The 18,520-nt window shown below is 54.0% G+C and overlaps 1 protein-coding gene across 1 annotated transcript; it reads right to left on the bottom strand.

Annotated features, from left to right (window-relative positions):
* Positions 1-7,564: 7,564 nt before the first annotated feature.
* SNRNP40 (small nuclear ribonucleoprotein U5 subunit 40) lies at positions 7,565-18,296 on the bottom strand. The gene is made up of 10 exons (XM_074894357.1): positions 18,015-18,296; positions 17,717-17,846; positions 17,046-17,139; positions 16,252-16,417; positions 15,497-15,619; positions 14,405-14,525; positions 13,583-13,665; positions 13,104-13,165; positions 9,774-9,877; positions 7,565-8,006 (listed from the first exon to the last, which is right to left on the bottom strand). Exons 1-10 carry the CDS (start codon positions 18,282-18,284, stop codon positions 7,957-7,959), a joined length of 1,203 nt encoding a protein of 400 aa, XP_074750458.1. The 5' UTR covers positions 18,285-18,296; the 3' UTR covers positions 7,565-7,956.
* Between the last annotated feature and the right edge of the window lie 224 nt (positions 18,297-18,520).

The raw sequence follows: 18,520 nt of genomic DNA, 5'->3' as shown, positions 1-18,520 counted from the left end.
TTGTTTGTTTTTCAAATTTTTCCTTTTTTTTCCCCTCAAAAAATTCTGGCACAGAAAGAAATCACACCGCCAGCAGCTTCTGCTCCCTCAGCTGAAGGCAGGGATGTGCCACAGAGAGCTGGGTCCCTGCTGGGACACTGGGACTTTGGGCACTTGTATCCGTCACCAGAATTATTCAGTATTTCCAAATGGAGCCAAAAATTAAATTTTGACTCCCCAGGGTGAGCATCAGCAATGCTCCCAATGCAGCCAGCAGATAGTTATTTGGGGGAAGAAGGAGGCTCAAAGCTGCTGCAGGGCAAGCCAAGCTGGGGATGCTGCTTCCTGCCTTTAAAAAGGCAAAAATCAGGGTAGAAAGGGGATTTTAGGTTAATAGAAAACACCCAGGAGACATCACAGGTTTGCATCCCCGAGCCCTGGCATTGGAGTTGGCTTTTTTTGCCCCCTTCTTTTCCTCAGGGGCTCTTGGGGTTGATTTTTTTCCCTTCTTTTGGCCTGAAACAGTTGTTCAGGCTTGGTGATGATTTGGAATGTGAATTTTGGGGGCAAATGTACACTGAACCTCTGCTCAGGGATGTCCCTGCTAGAGGCCAGCGGGGATGTTCCAGCCCACGGGAGCTGTGGTGGAGACAAAGCCAAGGGGGCTGGTGAGCATCTTTCACCCACTCAGGCAGTAATTAATGGCACTAAGTCATCAGAACAAGACAAAATGATGATTTTTGGCATGTTTATTGGCAAAGAAATCTTTGAAGGGGCCCCATCTATCTGGGTTATGGTGACAAGTAAAAGATATTTATTCCGATGCATTATGTAAATCAGTGCAGGGTAAACACATGCAAATTATTGGCACAGGTCGCACATAATTAAGCCGGTCAGGTAATTCCCCTTAATGGGGAGTGTGGATGGGGTTTGTGCTTATCTCAAATCCCTCCAGAGGCTGATGAGTGGCTGGATTTTGGCTGAAAAGCCATGACACGCACACCTTTGCTGCTCAAGGGGTGATGGTCTCTGGGATTCATGCTAATAAGCCCCTAATTAAGCAGCGGCCAGAGTGGCAGAGCAGCCCTGGCAGGGGGAGGGAGGTGACAAGGTGCAGCCCAGCACCTTGCGATGGGGCAGCAGGGCTGGGGCAGGCGGTGGGGAGGGACACGGCTCCTCCGGGCTGTGCTGGGACAGACCGGCTCGGGACAGGGACATCCCGGTCCCAGGGTCAGGGACAGCCCAGCTCTGGGGTCAGGGACACTCTGCCCAGGGATGCCCCAGCTCAGGGTCGGGAGAGCTCCGTCCCTGGGGCCAGGGGTGCTCCATCCCCAGGGTCAGGGACGCCCCAGCCCTGGGGCCAGGGACGCTCCAGCCCTGGGATGAGGGCTGCTCTCTGTGATGGGGAGCCCAAATCTGGTCACCAGCCCACCCCCAGCACCTCTGCTGCTGGCCTTGACCCTCAACCCACCCCTCCTGCCTTCACCTGGGAAGAGCCCCAAGCCCCGGCGACTCAGAGTCCCAAGGGACACCTCGTGTCACCCCACGCAGGGCATCCTCCACCCACCCAGCCCCGCGGGGACCACGGGAAGGGCCACGACAGAGCAAACCAAACCAAAGCGACTTCCCCAACCACCTCCAGCAATAAACACACGTCTATTTAACCAACCTTTCCCCGATTTTAACATAATTAGCCATCAGCCTGCCAATCAACGTCAGCTCCCGTGGATCACCGTTAATGGATCGCTGTTCAGCCGACTGTTATTGAATCGATATAGAAATTAAAATGCATTCACGCCGTTCTTTCTCAGCTGTCATCTTATCTCGGTGTCTAGCGAAAAGCGCGGCAAATTACAGAATCCATCATCATTTAGCCTTTGTAGCTCGCAAAATTCATAATTAACAAAAAATTTCTATTCACTTGCTCATGTAATTTAATTAGTTTTCCATTAAATAGAGACTAAATATCATCTAATCCCCCAACAGAGCAAATAATTGTTTTCCATTCTTTTAGAAATTATCACTTGCTTATTGTAACTATCAAAATTCATTAGAAGCCTCAGAGCAGCAGCGAGGAAAGGTGGGAGGTAATTAGAGGGGTGGCAGGGTCAGGGCTGCCCTTGGCTGAGCTGGGACCTCCCAGTGATGCCCCCGTTGTGGCCAGCGTGGGGATTACCAGCACCCAGCGCAGGATCCAGCCCACGGCACCATGCTGGGGTGCTCTGGGTACCCCATCTGCCTCCGGCCACCATCGCTTGCGGATGGTGCTGCTGAAGAGTCGAGGACTGGGATGGGGATGGGATGGGATGGGATGGGATGGGATGGGATGGGATGGGATGGGGATGGGGACAGGGATGGGGACAGCCACACAGGGCCATGCCTGGGGGTCACTGCCAGCCCCCCCAGTCCCCACTGAAAGGCTGGGAAGCAGCTGGCAGCCCCCCGCCAGAGCAGCTCTATTGCACAGGGACCGTTTATCTGGATCCTGGGAAAGATTTAATTTATAGTGGAAATCTCTCAAGCAAATACCTCCCTTGGAGGAATAAACCTGTTTAAGAAAACAATTTTCTCTGCGCTCGGATTATGCCTTTAACGGTTTGCTGCTGCCATGCCCCGGAGCTGGCGCAGCTTCGATGTGGGACGGGAGCCAAGAGGGGCTGTGCCCGCTCAGGTGCAGCCAGCAGCGGCCGGGAACTGGGGGGAAACCGGCCCCAAATCCCCCCGGATCCTTTGCTGCCCAGTGTGGGGCATCGCCCAGTCCCCGAAGCTTGGTGGCGGTGCTGCCCTGGCAGTGTCCGGGGCGGTGGGGGGGTGCGTGGGTGCCTGTGGGTGTGCATGTGGCTGTGAGTGTGCACGGGTGTGTGCGTGTTTGCACCTACGTGCATGTGGGTGCATTTGTGTGTGCACGTGTGAGTACGTGCCCACGTGTGTGCGCACAGATGTGCACGTGTGTGCTTGTGTGTGCTTGTATGTACACGCAGGGCAGAGCCCTGCAGTACTCACTTCACACAACGAGGATTTGCCACAGTCCTGTGCCAGCCAGCCCTGCTGCAGGTGCCAGCCCCCCACGGTGGGTGCCAGCCCCTGTGATGGGTGCCTGATTCTCCCGGTAGCCCCCACGGCCTGGCATCAAGCCCAGGGGAAGGCTGAGCCTGGGGGAAGGCGGCACATGGCTGGCTGTGCTCCCCCATGCCCAGTGGGGCTCTGCAGAGCGTTGAACCTGCCAAAACTCCAAGTACCACCCCAGCAGCAAATTGCGTTAAATCCACAAATTGGCCTGATGGCGCCGTGGTTACGATCCACTGAACACAGAATCACAGAATCACAGAATCATCTCGGTTGGAAAAGCCCTTGAAGATCCTCCAGTCCAACCATGAACCTCACACTGACCGTTCCCAACTCCACCAGATCCCTCAGCGCTGGGTCAACCCGACTCTTCAACCCCTCCAGGGATGGGGACTCCCCCCCTGCCCTGGGCAGCCCATTCCAACGCCCAACAACCCCTTCTGCAAAGAAATCCTTCCTAAGAGCCAGTCTGACCCTGCCCTGGCGCAGCTTGAGGCCATTCCCTCTTGTCCTGGCGCTGGGTCCTTGGCTCAAGAGACTCATCCCCCCTCTCTGCACCCTCCTTTCAGGGAGTTGCAGAGGGCCAGGAGGTCTCCCCTCAGCCTCCTCTTCTCCACACTAAACCCCCCCAGTTCCCTCAGCCGCTCCCCATCAGACCTGTGCTCCAGACCCTGCACCAGCTCCGTTGCCCTTCTCTGGACACGCTCGAGTCATTCAATGGCCTTTTTGGAGTGAGGGGCCCAAAACTGAACCCAGGAATCGAGGGGCGGCCTCACCAGTGCCGAGCACAGGGGTCAGATCCCTTCCCTGTCCCTGCTGGCCACGCTAGTGCTGGTACAAGCCAGGATGCCATGTGTCCCCTTAGGAGCAGGTAGGTGCTTCTCCCAAATTAACTTTCAGCTCTCCCCGGAGCTGGGACATCAGCACATGGTCCGATCTGTCACCAACGCAGGCGGGTGGGCATCGATCCAGCCCTAATTGCAGATGGTAATTGGCAGTGGTAACTCAGAGCTGCCCCCGGCCATGTCTCCCTCCTCACCCTCTGTTGGTATCGAACACTTATTTGATCCACAAGTTCCCCGGCGCTGGGGAGCAGAGATTTCTCTTGCAGTGCTGAGACAGACACAAGGACCTGCCTGGGAAGCTGGGCTGGGTGCTCGCTGCTGCAGTGAGTTTGCTCGTGCTCGGGTGGCAGCCGTGCATGCAGCGGGGAGATGCCCTCAACGCAAACTGCCCGCCTGCCCCTGCGCCTGGCTCCATCTGCCCGGCTGCTCCCTCGGGGCTGGGGGGTTTAGCAGTAATCTGGATCATTTCCCCGATCTGGGTCACAGCTCTGCAGACGCCCATGATGCGATGGAGGGGGCGACACCCCTGGGTGGGGGGCGGATCCATCCAGCCCCCACTGCCTGATGCTGCTGAACGTCTGGCATGGGACCCCCAGGCTCTGCGGGACCCCTGGGCACAGCAACCCCTGCCCAACAAACCCCTCCAGGACTCAGGGCAGGGGGAGACAGACACCCCTCCCTCACTTCCCTGAAGGTTCCTGGGTTGGGAGTTAGGAAAAAAAACCCCTTTTTTTCTTCTTTTAAACAAGCAAGATTCAATAAACTGCAAGGTTATCATCCTGGCACTGCTGGCTTAGCCCCAAGAGTCTCTCTTCCCTCTGACACTTGGGCATATATTCAAATAAAACCATAAACCCTGGAGGACTGTAACAGGGTCTAATTAAGCACTAAATCCATGTGCCGGCACCCTCCTTGCCTGGCAGCCCCCGGTGAGGGGACAGAGGCGCGGTGCCGGTCCCCGGGCGCAGGGCTGCTGCTCCGGTGGGTCCGGGGAGCTCGGCCCCGCGTCGTGGCGCTCCTGGCTGGAGTCCCAGCTCCCATTTACATGCGTTTCAGGGCACGTTATTTAATACTCTGCAGAGTTAAAAATAAATCTTCCCCCTGCCTCCAGCTCTCTCCGCCCGCCTCTTCAGCTGCAGGGTGATTTGTTTGCGGTCGGATACATTCATTCACCGTGCTCTGGCGATGGGTCTTCCCGTGGCTGCGCCGTCACCTTCCCGACACCTGGCTCCAGCCGTGAGCGCTTCTCGCCACGGGGACAGACGGCGTCGAGGGCAGCAGCACAGGGACAACTGCAGAGTCCCGGGGCTGCCGCAGCCATTCCTGAGGGCTCCTGCTGGGATTTGGGGAACGGGAGGAGGTGGATCAGCAGCCAACAAGGACCAGACCCACTCCGGTGAAGCTGATGTCCCCTGGAGTTGGACCTGCTGAGTCTCATTCAGACCTGATGCTTGAACCCGTCAACCCATGGATGAAGAGGGTCAGTGAAGGAGGCACAGTTGGGGGCGATGGTTTCCTGACAGTTAAACCAGATGGGTTTAACTCTACCACTCACCTCTGTCTGCACCCAAAGTCACTTCGACTGCGAGGATTCAGGAACCAGGAGCAGAGATGAGCTCTGCTCCAGCCCCAAAGGCTTCATGGTGGTGAGAGAGGCCCCGTGTCCCTGAGGGCCGGGGCAGCCTGCAGCCACCTGCTGACAGAAGGACACGGCGACAGGAGCCATCCCTGGTGACAGGGAGCAGGGACAGTGTCACACACCCCATGCCGGGGAGACACCATCTCACCTCCTGGGGAACATGCAGCCACATTCCCCGGCCTCTTTGAAAGCTGATGGGTCTGTTTTGGCCCCAAGCAATGCCATCCTCTTCTGCCCACAGCAGGAAAGCAGGGACAAGAAACACTCTCAGGGGGACCCTGAGCTTCCCTTTTTACTGCACAAACTGTCCCAATTTCCCAGCTTTTAAACACCCGGCGGCTGCAGCAGATCCGTCCTGGTCAAACGCTGGCCAAGACGGTGCAGGACAGTCCTGCGGCACTGCAGGGGCGGGAGCACCGTGTGTCCATGCTCCAGTGTCCCAGCTGAACTGCAGCCCTCGAGCAGCCTCCTCTGGGATGGGGCAGGAAGGCAACGAGAGGTGAGAAACTCCCGATGCAACCTGGGCCAAGGCAGCAAATGGGGGAAAAAAGAATGAAAGCTGAGGTGGGCATATTCAGAAGAGAAATGCAGCATGTGCTCTTCATGGCAAGTTAATTAACATCAGACAACGACCCATGGCACGGGGAACCCACCCTCGGGTGTTCTCACAAAGACCAGCTGAGGCTCCGCCCCGAGTCCAGGGCTTGACACTGGTTTCAGCCTTGGCCCGTGCAGACCATTCCCCTCCAGCCTAAGCCATGGGGCTGGGGCGTGGGGAGCAGTCAGCCAGGCAGGGGGCTGCGGCTGCAGGGCAAGATCTGGCAGAAGCTGAGGTCCCCCTGAAGCTGAGGCAGGGTGCAGGCACCCCTGCGTTGTCCCAGCAGTGAGCCACAGGCACGTGAGGTGCAGATCTAACCTGCTCAGGGACCTGCCACCATCTCCCACCACCCTCCTGCCAGCCTGGTGAGGGAGGGGACGTGCAGCCACCCCTGTTCCCCCACTGCTGAGCACTGAATACACCGTGCCTCTCACAGGAAACTCACTCCCTTTACATTTATTTACAGCAGAGGGCTGGATTTTACTCAAAACATGAAAATAGGATTCAGCAGTAGCCCAATAATTATTTCAAGTGTGGTCATTTTTATTGCCACGAATGAAAATAAAGCTGCTCTTCTGAAGACAAGTGCTGTTCCTCAGGGGTCGGGGTTGGGGCCAGCACTGTTTTACAGCTTTGTCGGTGACACGGGCCGTGGGATCAAGGCACCCTCAGCAAGTTCACCATCAACACCGAGCTGTGCGGTGTGGTCAGCACGCTGGAGGGAACCCAGAAAGCCACCCGTGTGCTGGGCTGCACCCAGAGCAGTGTGGGCAGCAGGGCGAGGGAGGGGATTCTCCCCCTCTGCTCCGCTCTCGTGAGACCCCCCTGCAGTGCTGGGTCCAGCTCTGGGGGCACCAACATCAGGACACGGACCTGCTCGAGTGGGGCCAGAGGAGGCCACAAAGATGCTCGGGGGGCTGGAGCACCCCCCTGTGAGGACAGGCTGAGAGAGTTGGGGGGGTTCAGCTGGAGAAGAGAAGGCTCCGGGGAGACCTTAGAGCGGCCTCCCAGGACTGAAAGGGGCTACAGGAAAGGGGGGAGGGACTCTTGATCAGGGGGGGTAGGGATAGGATGAGGGGTAATGGATTTAAACTGACAGAGGGCAGATTTAGATCAGATCTAAGGAAGAAATTCTTCCCTGTGAGGGTGGTGAGGCCCTGGCACAGGTTGCCCAGAGAAGCTGTGGCTGCCCCCTCCCTGGAAGGGTTCAAGGCCAGGTTGGACGGGGCTTTGGGCAACCTGGGCTAGTGGAAGGTGTCCCTGCCCATGGCAGGGGGGTGGGAACTGGATGGTCTTTAAGGTCCCTTCCAGCCCAAACGGTTCTGTGATTCTATGAAGTTAACATCTATGGTTTCCCGGGTTATATATGAGTGAGGGCCTTGATGTAGTGTTGTACAATAGAAAAGCAAAACAGAACAATAAATCCCATCCACACAGTTCTTGTAAAAAGCTATCTATTTCAGCTTTGACCATATAAAAAAAAGAACCGGACAGGGAATATACAAGCCACATATGGACTTTAAACAAATTTTACCAATTTCAAGTGATCTGGGTAAGGGTTTTATAGTCGGTGGTATAGCCAAAACCAAATTCCTTTCAATTCCCAATTTTCCTTCCTCCCCAAAGAAGGGGGTGTGGAAAAAAGCTGCACAGCGAGACCCCGCAGACATGACAGCCTGCGAGAGGGCGGCTTGTCACATCAAGCTGCTTCAACGTTTTCCCACTGCCACAAGTGTGAGGGGGGGCTGGCACCGGTGAGAAGCAAGTCAATCCGACTCCTGTAAACCACAGACCACGAGGGCACAAACCCCACCATCTCCTCGTCGGCGTCACTGGATCTCCCCCATATAGAGTCTTTTGTCGCTGGACGCGGAGAGTACTGGGGGAGAGAGAGAGAGAGGGAAGGGAGGAATATGAAAATTAAGCACAACAGTTTGAGACCTCCACTAACAACACACCATTTGAGTTGAACTACTCATTTCGCTTGCCGTAAGCGATGTTGAAAGCCAAATTCCATTTGCTTCCCCAAAAACACTTCATGGAATTACTACTCTGACACCTAATCACACGCTGTGCGTCGTGGCTGCCATTCCCCTGTCCCAGGGCAGGCGTAACCGTGCACTGCCTGTAATGTTTAAGCATTAAAATGGTAAAGAGAAGCGTATAAACACGCTGTTAACGTTTTCAAGCACCCTGAAGCGTTATTTTCATTGCAAGCAGCGTTCAGATTGCAAAGCGGGCGCTGCCGTCGGGACTGCATGCCACTAGAGGGCACAGGCTGGCCAGGAAAGCCTCGCCGGGACGTTATTATTCGATCAGAACAGGCAAAATGCTGCTGGCACCCAACCACAGCGCACCCCTGAACCACCCTGACTCCGAAAAGGCTCTTCAGGGGATTCAAGACACAAAGAATGACCCAGAAGTGCTGCTCTTGACAGTGACAACGGTTTTATTCGAGTCCAGGAGATATTTGGGGGATTTCTACGTGAACTCGTGGACTGGTGTCTGTCATCTTGCTGCGTTTTGGCTCCCCAGGCACCTTCCTGTGCAGATGAGTGTCGCGGAGATGTGCAGCGATTTACAAGATTAATATTCCCAGTTGTTAATAGAAATCAATTGCATAACTCGCATGCAACGCCTGGATAGGTTTTTAATTTTTATTTTAAGCTGAGTGATTGATTCACAAAGAGGAGCTCAGCAGAATACAACTGCAAACAATCCGCTCAAAAGCAGGGAGGAGAGATCGCTCTGCTCTTCCAGCAGTCTCCAATCTGAAGACAGGGCAATGAATAACCAGGGAACAAACCCATAACTCACTGCCCTGCTGCAGAGACTGTCATCCTCGGCACAGCCGAGCTCCTGGCTTCACTTTGGGGTTGACTCTCGTCAGGTTTTGGCTGGAGCAATGTGGTGACCTAGCTGATGGTGCAAGTGTTGCCATAGAAACAAACAGCACCCCGCGGTCCTGCCTGGGCCGCACGCTGCGCCAAGAAACTGGTACAAAAATCTGCTCTTCGCTAAAGCACGGTGGTTAAAATGGGTCTGAAAAGGCCACCACGAGCATTGTCTCACCCAGCACTGATACATGGTGCCACGTGCCCGACACCTCTAGAACGGGGACAAAACCCGCCGCACAAAGAGCCTTTTTTGCTTCCTACAGCTTCTGGGTAAGTTACGAGACCACAGGCTGGAGACGCTCGCAAGGCGATCGCTGTCCTCACGTGATCACCAAACGTACGGTTATATCCCTGGTGTCCAAACCCAGGTACCCCAAAACCTTTCTGCATGGCCCTCGGGAGGTCTGGAGAAGCCCAGCGGCAGCCACGCCACAGCTTACGGCCACCCAGAGGTGACCGACAGCCCAGGGCACCAACCACCCCACTGCTGTGTTGGTGCCCCCACCCAGGGCTCCCCCGGGCAGGACAGAGCAGCAGAGCCCCCCACGCTCAGCCCAGGACCCCAGGGCACAGCCAGCCCAGCTCCCACCTATGAGAGAGGAGCAAGGAGTTGTCTGCTACCCTTAAATCTGTCTGATACTTGGGGTTCTGGGCCACAGGCAATTTTGGGGATGTTTTCCAGAGGATCAGCAGCTCAGCCAGCCCCGAAACTATTTCCCCAGCTGACTCTTGAGGTGGGGAGGACTTACTAATGGGTTCCTCCGGATGGAAAGCCAGTTCGTTCACCGACCCAGCGTGGCCTGGCAGCTTGTACAAAATCCTCCTGGATGTGGTGTCCCACACGTAGACAAACCTACAAGAGAGTCATTATGAGTGCAGGCATTTGAGGAGGAAAAGCAGCTGCCCCCCACACCAACGGCTTATTCCTGCAGTGGTTTACCACCCAGGATGAAACAGATGCAGCTCTTAGTGTGGATAAACAAGGAGCTTCTCAGGAGCAAAATGCTGCAGAAGAGCAGAGGTCTGAGCTAATTCGGTGTCAAACACCTCATCACTGTCACAGCACAGCAGCCTCATTTCACCCCTCACGGCACGGAGACGGGTTTGAAAGCGTGAGGCCGTAGAGACCCTAAAGATCACACCAACAGTGGGCCAAGGGAGAGAAGGAGCGTTGGGAGCGGGGAGGAGGGGTCTCACCTCACAAATACCTTCCTGCGAGCCCGGCGGCCACCCTTGGTTTGGGCTGGCTGGCCAGCAGCGAGGAGGAGCCCAGGTGCTTCTCCAGCCCCTGCTACAGCGTAATCCCTCCCAGCAACAGCTTTCTATATGGATTTCTTCCTGCCGTGCCACTGGAGTCATGACCAACTTCCCAGCACTTATTAGGGCGCCGATCAGATTGCGCCGAGCCCTTGGATAAACCCCCCGTAGGCCTCGCCAGGGGCTCCCGCCGGGTCTGGCCTGAGCATCGCTCCCAGGCTGAAGGGCAGCGCAAAAACCACCAGGATGCTTCAGGCAGGAGGTCAGAAAGAAACTGCTGGCAGCAGGCATGGATCAGCTCTCAGATTACTCTTATAAATGGTCTCAGAGAGTGGGGGAAACCGTGCTTTGCTGTAAATCACCCTGTGCCCCGGCTCACTGCTTGTCCCTCCTGGGTGCCGACTGCTGCCTGCACGGCGCGGTGGCTGCACACAAGCTCCACCGGGCAGCAGAGCGATGCCTTGGCCACGGTTATGGTGAGCACCCACGGGAGAGCGCGTGATTTTTGAACACATCAAAATGAGAAGAGCCCCGAGCAACATCCTACAACCCAGGCAAGGCAACGCTGCGCCCCACCTGCACAGGAAAGCTGCATCCCTCCCTTCCAAACACAATGGCCTCGCCACGTGAAATGGCATTTGTTACAAGGTTTACAGCTCTGAGAAAAAATGGGTGGCTGGGGAAAGCTGCCAGTTCTGGATTATACTCACCCTGCCTTCTCATTTTGCTCCTTAGGGAGGTGACTGACAGCTAAACCACAATCTGCCAGAGCAGAATGGGAAGCGGCAGGGCAGTAACTGCCTGGGTTTGGCATCAAGGGCAGCTCTGCTGCCCACACACCCCAGAGGCATCACTACGGCTATTTACAGGCGACTGCAGAGGGCGAGGGCATGGGCGACAGCCCATAAAACACGTGTAAAATCAATCTACTGCATTACACTCCTGCAAAGGAAGGTGGCTGCAAACGGCACTGTACATCCCTGTGTCCCGCCTGCACGAACTCAGACACGCTGGGGATCAACAGCCCTTTCATCAGCCCCGCACACAGCCAGGCTCTGAGCACCAAGCCTGGAACGTTTCAGGCTTATGCAACGCTACCAACAATGGATCCCTCAATTCCACCCGTTCCCTTCCATTTGTTGGGGCTTTGCAGACCAGACAGAAGCACAAAATTTGCCTGTACAACTAGCCTGTCTTTTAGCTGAAATAGAACTGAGCTTCTTTTCCCCCAAAAAAGCAATTTATAAGACTTGCTGACTAGATAGAGAGGACACTGGATACCAACACAGGGCAGACCTGCCTTGTTAGGTGCATTCATTTTCAGGCTGGTGCTACTCTTTGACTTATTTTCTTGAAAAACATAAAAGGCAAAACCTCAAGCCTGCAACTTAAGTCATGGATGTTACTTAAAGCAGCATTTCTTCAAGCACAACTATTTTATCTAGCAGGCAAGAACCGTACTGAATGTTTTCTCAAACCACTCCGCTGTTTTGTTGTTAATTTGGTATTGCAAAGTCATCAAGCACTTTAAGGAGTTGATTTTACTACAACCATTCTGAAGGGCTCAACAGCAAAAAAAAATATTCAGGTAATTGTCCCTCCAGCATAGACACAGACTCCACATAAGGCAGAAGGAGAGACTAATCACTGGAGAACTATTTGGCACCAAGACAAATATTTGTTTAATCTTGCTTTTTTTTTTCCCCAGCAGATACTCCTTCTCAAAAAAAAAATTTAAAAGCTCAGAGAGAGCAGAAAGATTTGAGCGGCCTTATCTAACCTGTCCTGGGACCTGGCTGTGTGCCCCACGAATGTCACAACAAAGTTGCTGTCAGACCTCAGAGCTACATCAGCATCTGGAGAACTAAACCTAAATGCCCAAGACATCCACCACACTCAGTGCTGAAGGGATCAGCCCCAGCCCCAGCGGGCTAACCCCCAGCACTCCCCACCACGCGCACTGCTGCTGCGGCCCAGCACGCCTGGAAAGGAGAGTCACGTCTCAGCCACTTGCTGTGACAGCTGGCCCCACTGTATCTGGACAGAGAGAGCTAAAGTTCTCCCTATCCTCTATCAGAAACTCATTAAATTTGCTGATTACTACTGCTCCATGCCCTGGACTCCGGCCTGCAGGAATTCCTGTCTCGATGTCACTGAGAGCGCGTCTGGACTTGCTCCAGCGGAGGTTGGTGTCCTTCACAGTGACCTTCAGTGTCTGGCATGGACCCTCTGCTGGTTTCCTCCCTCTACCCACTTTACTCTTTAGTTGCCTCAATTTACAGAATCTCTCTTTTAAAAGTCTAATATGTGTTAATTTAGTCAGATCTTTATTTCTTCTTACTCATTAAAGGAAGGATCAAGAATGATCCTTGCAACACCACTCGTGCCCGCAGCAATTTAACTGGTATTTGTGGTCCTTGCCAGCACAAGCCCCACACTAGCCACACTTCCCCAGACTCCCTGCGTCTTGAAGACTCTCAAAAGCATCTGCCGGGATGACACAAGGGACCTAGTCCAGTGACAAGCATGCTCCTGTCAGCTGCTGCTCCTCGTGTTGGATCCCGCGGCTGAACATCAGCAGTAATGCAGATCCCTGGTCAGCTTTTGACAATAAGATGATTTTACAACTGTGCTCCTCCACTGCCTGTTGTAACCAGGGCAGACAACGCTCACAGAAAACCACAGGGGACGGTTCAGATCATCACACCTCTATGCACAACTCTGGGTCTTCAGATTCATTTTCGACATGATCCAGCTCACTTCGGGAGCTCCTGGAAAACTGTCTGGCATTGATGGTGACAGATAAACACAGTGGAACTCACCTGTCAGCTGAGCCCCCGGCGATCTTACTCCCATCCGGGGACCAAGAGCACCTCAGAAGATTCTAAAATAAAAGAACACGCACAGGTCTATTTCCAAAGGAAGATTTAGTTTTCCCCTTCTCCTTGACTGAAAATCACCTCAAGACTTTAAATATCATGAGCACCACTTTAATGATCTCCCTTCGGAAGATGAGATGGTAATTACAGATTTTATTTTATTGCTGGAAACATCCAGTGCCTTGTTATTTTACACAAAGTAGATAGTAAATGTAGAAAATTCTTAATTTACAGCTAATTATAGCTGAACCAAGCAAAGAAATCTTGTTACTGCAGCTTTAATTGGAATCCCACTTTGTGCATTTATCTTTCTTTGAGTTCTTATTAAAGCCTTTCTGGTTTAAACTTGAATTTAAAAAACAATTTACAGAAGAGTTAATAGCAGCAACAGACAATCATGTTTTGGTCTGCAGTACACTCACCTTTTCAAAATTATGTACGTTCCCCTGGAAAATCTTCACACATCTCTCTTTAGGGGCAAACGGTCGCACATCCCAGATGCGAACTGCAAGAGAGCTTACAGTAATTAGCTGAAGAAGGCAGAGGCCTGTGGGCAAGGTCAGCTTCTGGAAACATTCCTTTTCCTAAGACATGCCACTAACGAGCAAAGACCTGGTCGTGCTCCTTGTTCTCTTCATGCCTAGGTTTCCCCAGAAGCAAAAGGAAACGAGCAGCTTTCCCCTGCAGAAAGCTTTGATATGAAAGGTCAAATGCAGAAATTTATAATTACACCAAGACCACTGCCAACAGGAGGGGAAAAATCCAAAACTATTACACCAATGAGCCACCACCTCCTTACATGAGCATTTTGTTTTATTCTAACACACTCTGTGATCACGCTTCTGATCAGATCAGCTTCGCTGAGCACCCCACACGGGAGACAGGCCGTTTGGAAACTCTGCTGTCATTCCCTGCTGCGGGGAAACAGCCAAACTGCCCTGACAGGAGCCAGACCGAGACCGTGCTCAACTGTCTGTGCAAATACCGTGTGCCGTGGCTCGTGTCCTCACTGTGACAAACCCTTCTGATGCAGCTGCTCCCTCCCTGCAAAGGACGTGACTGTCACCGGCGTAACAAGAATTCAAGCGTTATCTCTGGAGCCAAACTCCCTTCAGCCTATCCCCACGTCTGGCTCTTGATTTTCTACGCTGAGCAGTTGGAGCTGTTCCCTCCTAAAGGCTGTGTAAAGCCAGCGTAAGGGAGCAGCGCCTGCCAGCTGCACTCTCTCATCAGGCAGGACGTACCTGTGTTGTCCATCGCGTTGGAGAGCAGGTAGGAGCCTTCTGAACTCAGGCTGAGGCCTGTCACCGAGTCCGCATGTCCTCTCATGGTGTAAGTGAGCTTGTTCTGGCGAAGGTCCCACACCTTTCAGACACAACATTGCAGCTTAACAAAAAGACGCCCAAGACTGTTGGAACTGCTGTTTCCAAAGCCTTCCTCACTGGGAGTGATCAGTCAGCTGGTGACATCAGCTTTTGATTCCAGTTGGTGGGGTCTGAATGGCTAAAATATGAGGCTAGAATTTTCCGTGTGTTGTAGAAAAAATGGAATTTGCTCCTTAGAAGACTTCTAACCAAACCAACCACCAAGGTCAGCAGCCCCACGCATGCAGGGATCCTTCTCTACCTGGCTAGAGCTCCCCCAGCTCCCAGATTCCACTGACTGTTGGCATAGAGCAGTTATCCAATCCCCAAAATTCCACACTGTTCCTTCCCGAAGAGGGACAGTCTTTCAAGGGGCAGTCGGAACAGATCCCATGGAAGTGCTACACTTAACGATGGCTCTCTGACAAGCACGTGCTCCCCACACCCAGGTAAGGCTGGAGCCTGAGGCTAAAAGGACAGTAAAACAGACTGAACCGTACAGCTATCAGTTACCAGCTGAATGAAAGACTGAGCTCACTCTTAAACAAGAACTTTCCACACTAGCAGGTGACAAAGTAAGTTGTAAACTGGAGCAGAGGGCAGAGTGTGGATGTGTCACCACATATTCTTTAGTTTACCTCATATATGGCTCTAGAGGCTCTGGGACGGGCACAGGCTGCCAGAAGAGCCAGCGTAAGGTACAGGCTGCAGCGGGTGACAGCAGTGCTGGGACGCCCAGCCAGGAACACCAGCACTGCCCCGGCTGTCACATGGCAAAGAGCCCTGGAGCAACTCTTCAGAGTTTACTGGCCCTGTACCAACAGCGAGGTCGGACACAGTGGGTCCACGTGGTTCCTGTGACTGTAAAATTAACCAACAGGCTTCCACATTTGTCCTTGACCAACGCAAGATGTGACGAGCTGGAAAAGGTGTGTGTGGTCGGAAAGGCACAGGAGGACAGAGATGTCCTACCTTAATGTCATTGTCGATGCCTCCGGATATGATCTGATCGCTGGTGTCATTGAAAGTTACAGCCAAGACCTGGTACGTGTTCTGAAATGTCTGGACAGCAGCTTTTTTCCTGATATCCCACAGCTGGAAAGACATGGCAGTTGTAAAAGCTGCATGTATTTAATGCATATATTATATGTATTACATATCATAAATAATTTGTTCATTATTGTATTAGATATTACTAATCATTATAAATAAGTTATATATAATAATACATTGTATGTTACATCATACTGCAGATATTATGCATATATTTAACAATAAAATTACAGGAAGTTGCACAGACACTTGGCAGAGACTCAGACTGCTCTCCTGAAATCCCCTCTTTTCGATCCCAGGAGATCTCGATAAAAAACACAATAAAAATTTGGTGTGTCTGGAGCACAGGAGCATGGGGGAGAGAAGGGGCTAGCGTGTGAGATTTCATTAACGGCTTGCCTTTCTCATGTTTTGTTAATGCAGTTCAGCTGAAAAAGTACAACTGAGCAGATGAATCTTCTTAACCCACACCCCCCCAAAGAATTACAGTAGAAAAGGAACAGTTAAAATTTATTTCAAATTTTTTATCTGTGAAATCAAAGTTATTAGATAATGAAATTATAAGAGTAACAAAGGGCTGAATTTATCCCACTTAAGTAGAAAGACCCCAAAAATTCTTTCAAAGATCCAATCTTACCTTCATTGCAGACTATCCCCTTACACAATATACTGACCTTCACTGTCCCGTCGTCGCTGCCTGTGCAGACGAGCTGGGGTCCTCGCCTCGCCGGGTAACAGGAGTTCACGAACGAGGTATGGCCCTTCAGCCTCTTCACTCTCTCTCCAGTCTCACTGTCCCACACAGCCACGGTTTTGTCTGTGGATGCTGAGAAGAGCATGCTGCAGAGGAGAATCGCTGTGAGGTTCTCTGTTTGGAAGCATTTCTCCCCTCCCACCTCTTTTACTCCCAAGTTCTGCAATCAACGCTTGAGATGTTCCGTGGGAAAACGCCATGAATTCTCCCCCGTAGAGCAAGACAAAGGTGGCGTTTCAGAGCAGGCTGACTGCCAGTGGAGCAGCTACGCTGGAGACACTCCCATTAAACCCCATTTCTAGATACATATAGACTGGTGTTCCACCTCCTCAAACACTATCGGGGATCAACACAGGAAGGAAAGCTCAGCAGCAATCCTGGCTCAGGTGCAACAGCTGAACAGCCTTTCAAACTAACAAGTATCTCACTTGTTTTCTTTCCCTCCCGAGTGTTTCCCACTTGTGACCAACACAAACTTTCCCGTGTTCCTCAAGACACTTGGGCACTGGTAGGTCACAGGCGACTCCAGATCCTTTTTCTTAATCTCAAGCAGGCATCACTCCTTACCTGAGAAAGCCACACTGCAAGTGTTTGCTGTGTGTGGACTACGCAGGGACAAGGACGAGGTGCTCTGAGGGACTCTGGCCAGCAGAAAGTTCATTCCCTCAGAAAGAGCCGGCCCTGAGGCTGAAAGCCACCCCACACACCACTTACCTGCCGTCTGTGTTATAGTGCAGCTCCATAACCGCCCCGCTGTGGCCCTTCAGGGTGGCGTAGTTATCGCAGTCCCCATAGACATTCCACAGCACTGGGGGAAAGGAAGGGAGAGGTCAGTACAGGAAACACAGAAACAACTCCCTGCTGCGGATGGAGCCGATCTGCAGGAACTCAGCAAAGCGAACTCTGTACTGTAACCACAACTGCCTCCCATCTGGGCTGATGGGGACCCGTAAAGAAGCATCGTGTGAGCCCCTGAAGGACAGGCAGCTGGTTTGAGCTCGTTTATGGTTTTAGATTAAGCTGAATTGATTACAAAAAATAACAAACTCCACCTCAGCGAGCCAAAGCACTAAAAATTGCATTTCTGCAGATGGTCACTGCTGCAGTCAAACGTGGACCAACGGTAACCTGTGCAAGGGACAGGGGAACACAGGGCTGTGACGAGCACGGCCCGTTACCAGCCCACCTGAGGACGGGCCTACCCACCCCAGCTGGACAGTGACCTGTCAGAGGAGCTGGAAGAAGTTTCTTGCACCCCTCCTAGTGAAGCACTTCATGCTCAGGACCCAGCAAGCTGAGGGCTGAGATAAAAGCCCATCATAGAACAATCCTATGGTCCCCAGCCCCGCGCAGCGCTGGCTGGGACAGCAATGCCCGGTACTCACGAATGAGCCTGTCGAAGCCAGCAGAGGCGAGGGTGTTGCCGTTGGGGTGGAACTTGCAGCAGTACACCTCTCCTTCGTGCCCCGAGAGCAGCATGATGGGGGCCTGCAGGGAGGAGCAGCGCGGCGGGCCCTGCCGGAGGCAGCGGGGGAGGCGGGTGAGGGGCCGCCATGGAGGGGCACAAGCAGTACGGGACGCCCCCAACCCCGCCAACCCCTCACAGGCCTTTTCCCCTCACCCTTTCATCCCCTCCCGGCCTCCTCCTCCCGCCATTCCCCCTCAATCCCCCCCACGCCGTACCGCCTGCAGCAGGGCCCCGGGAGGGGGCTGCCCCCCGCCGCCGCCGCCGCCGCCGCCGCCGCCGCCGCCGCCACCACCACCACCACCACCACCACCGCCGCCGCCGCCGCCGCCCGGCGCCCCCGGCAGCTCATGGCGGGGCCGCTTGGCCGCCACAGGCACGAGCGGGAGGTCAGGGCCGGGAGCGGCGCCGGGGGCGGGAGCGGGGCCGGGAGCGGGGCCGGGGCCGGGGCCGCCGCCCGGGACCTTCCGCTTGTGCTGCTCGATCATCGCCGCCGGCCGCGCGCGCGCGCCCACTCCGCCCCGCCCCCCCGGCACCCTCCCGTTCCCCCATTGGTCGGTCGCGCCGTTTCCCGCCTCGCTGACTGGCGGAGCGCCGCCGAATGACCCGCCCCCTCAGCCGAACTTCCGGCGCTCGGGTGACGTCAGGGAGGCGCCGGGCGCCGGCGGGCGCTCCCCGCGCCGATTGGCTGGTAGCGCCGGGGGGAGGGCACTGTCTAACACGG

The sequence above is a fragment of the Strix uralensis genome, chromosome 25 (genome assembly GCF_047716275.1).
Source record: "Strix uralensis isolate ZFMK-TIS-50842 chromosome 25, bStrUra1, whole genome shotgun sequence".
Lineage (NCBI taxonomy): Eukaryota > Metazoa > Chordata > Aves > Strigiformes > Strigidae > Strix > Strix uralensis.
The sequence above is the reverse complement of the archived record's forward strand: the minus strand, read 5'-3'. Positions and strand labels throughout refer to the sequence as shown.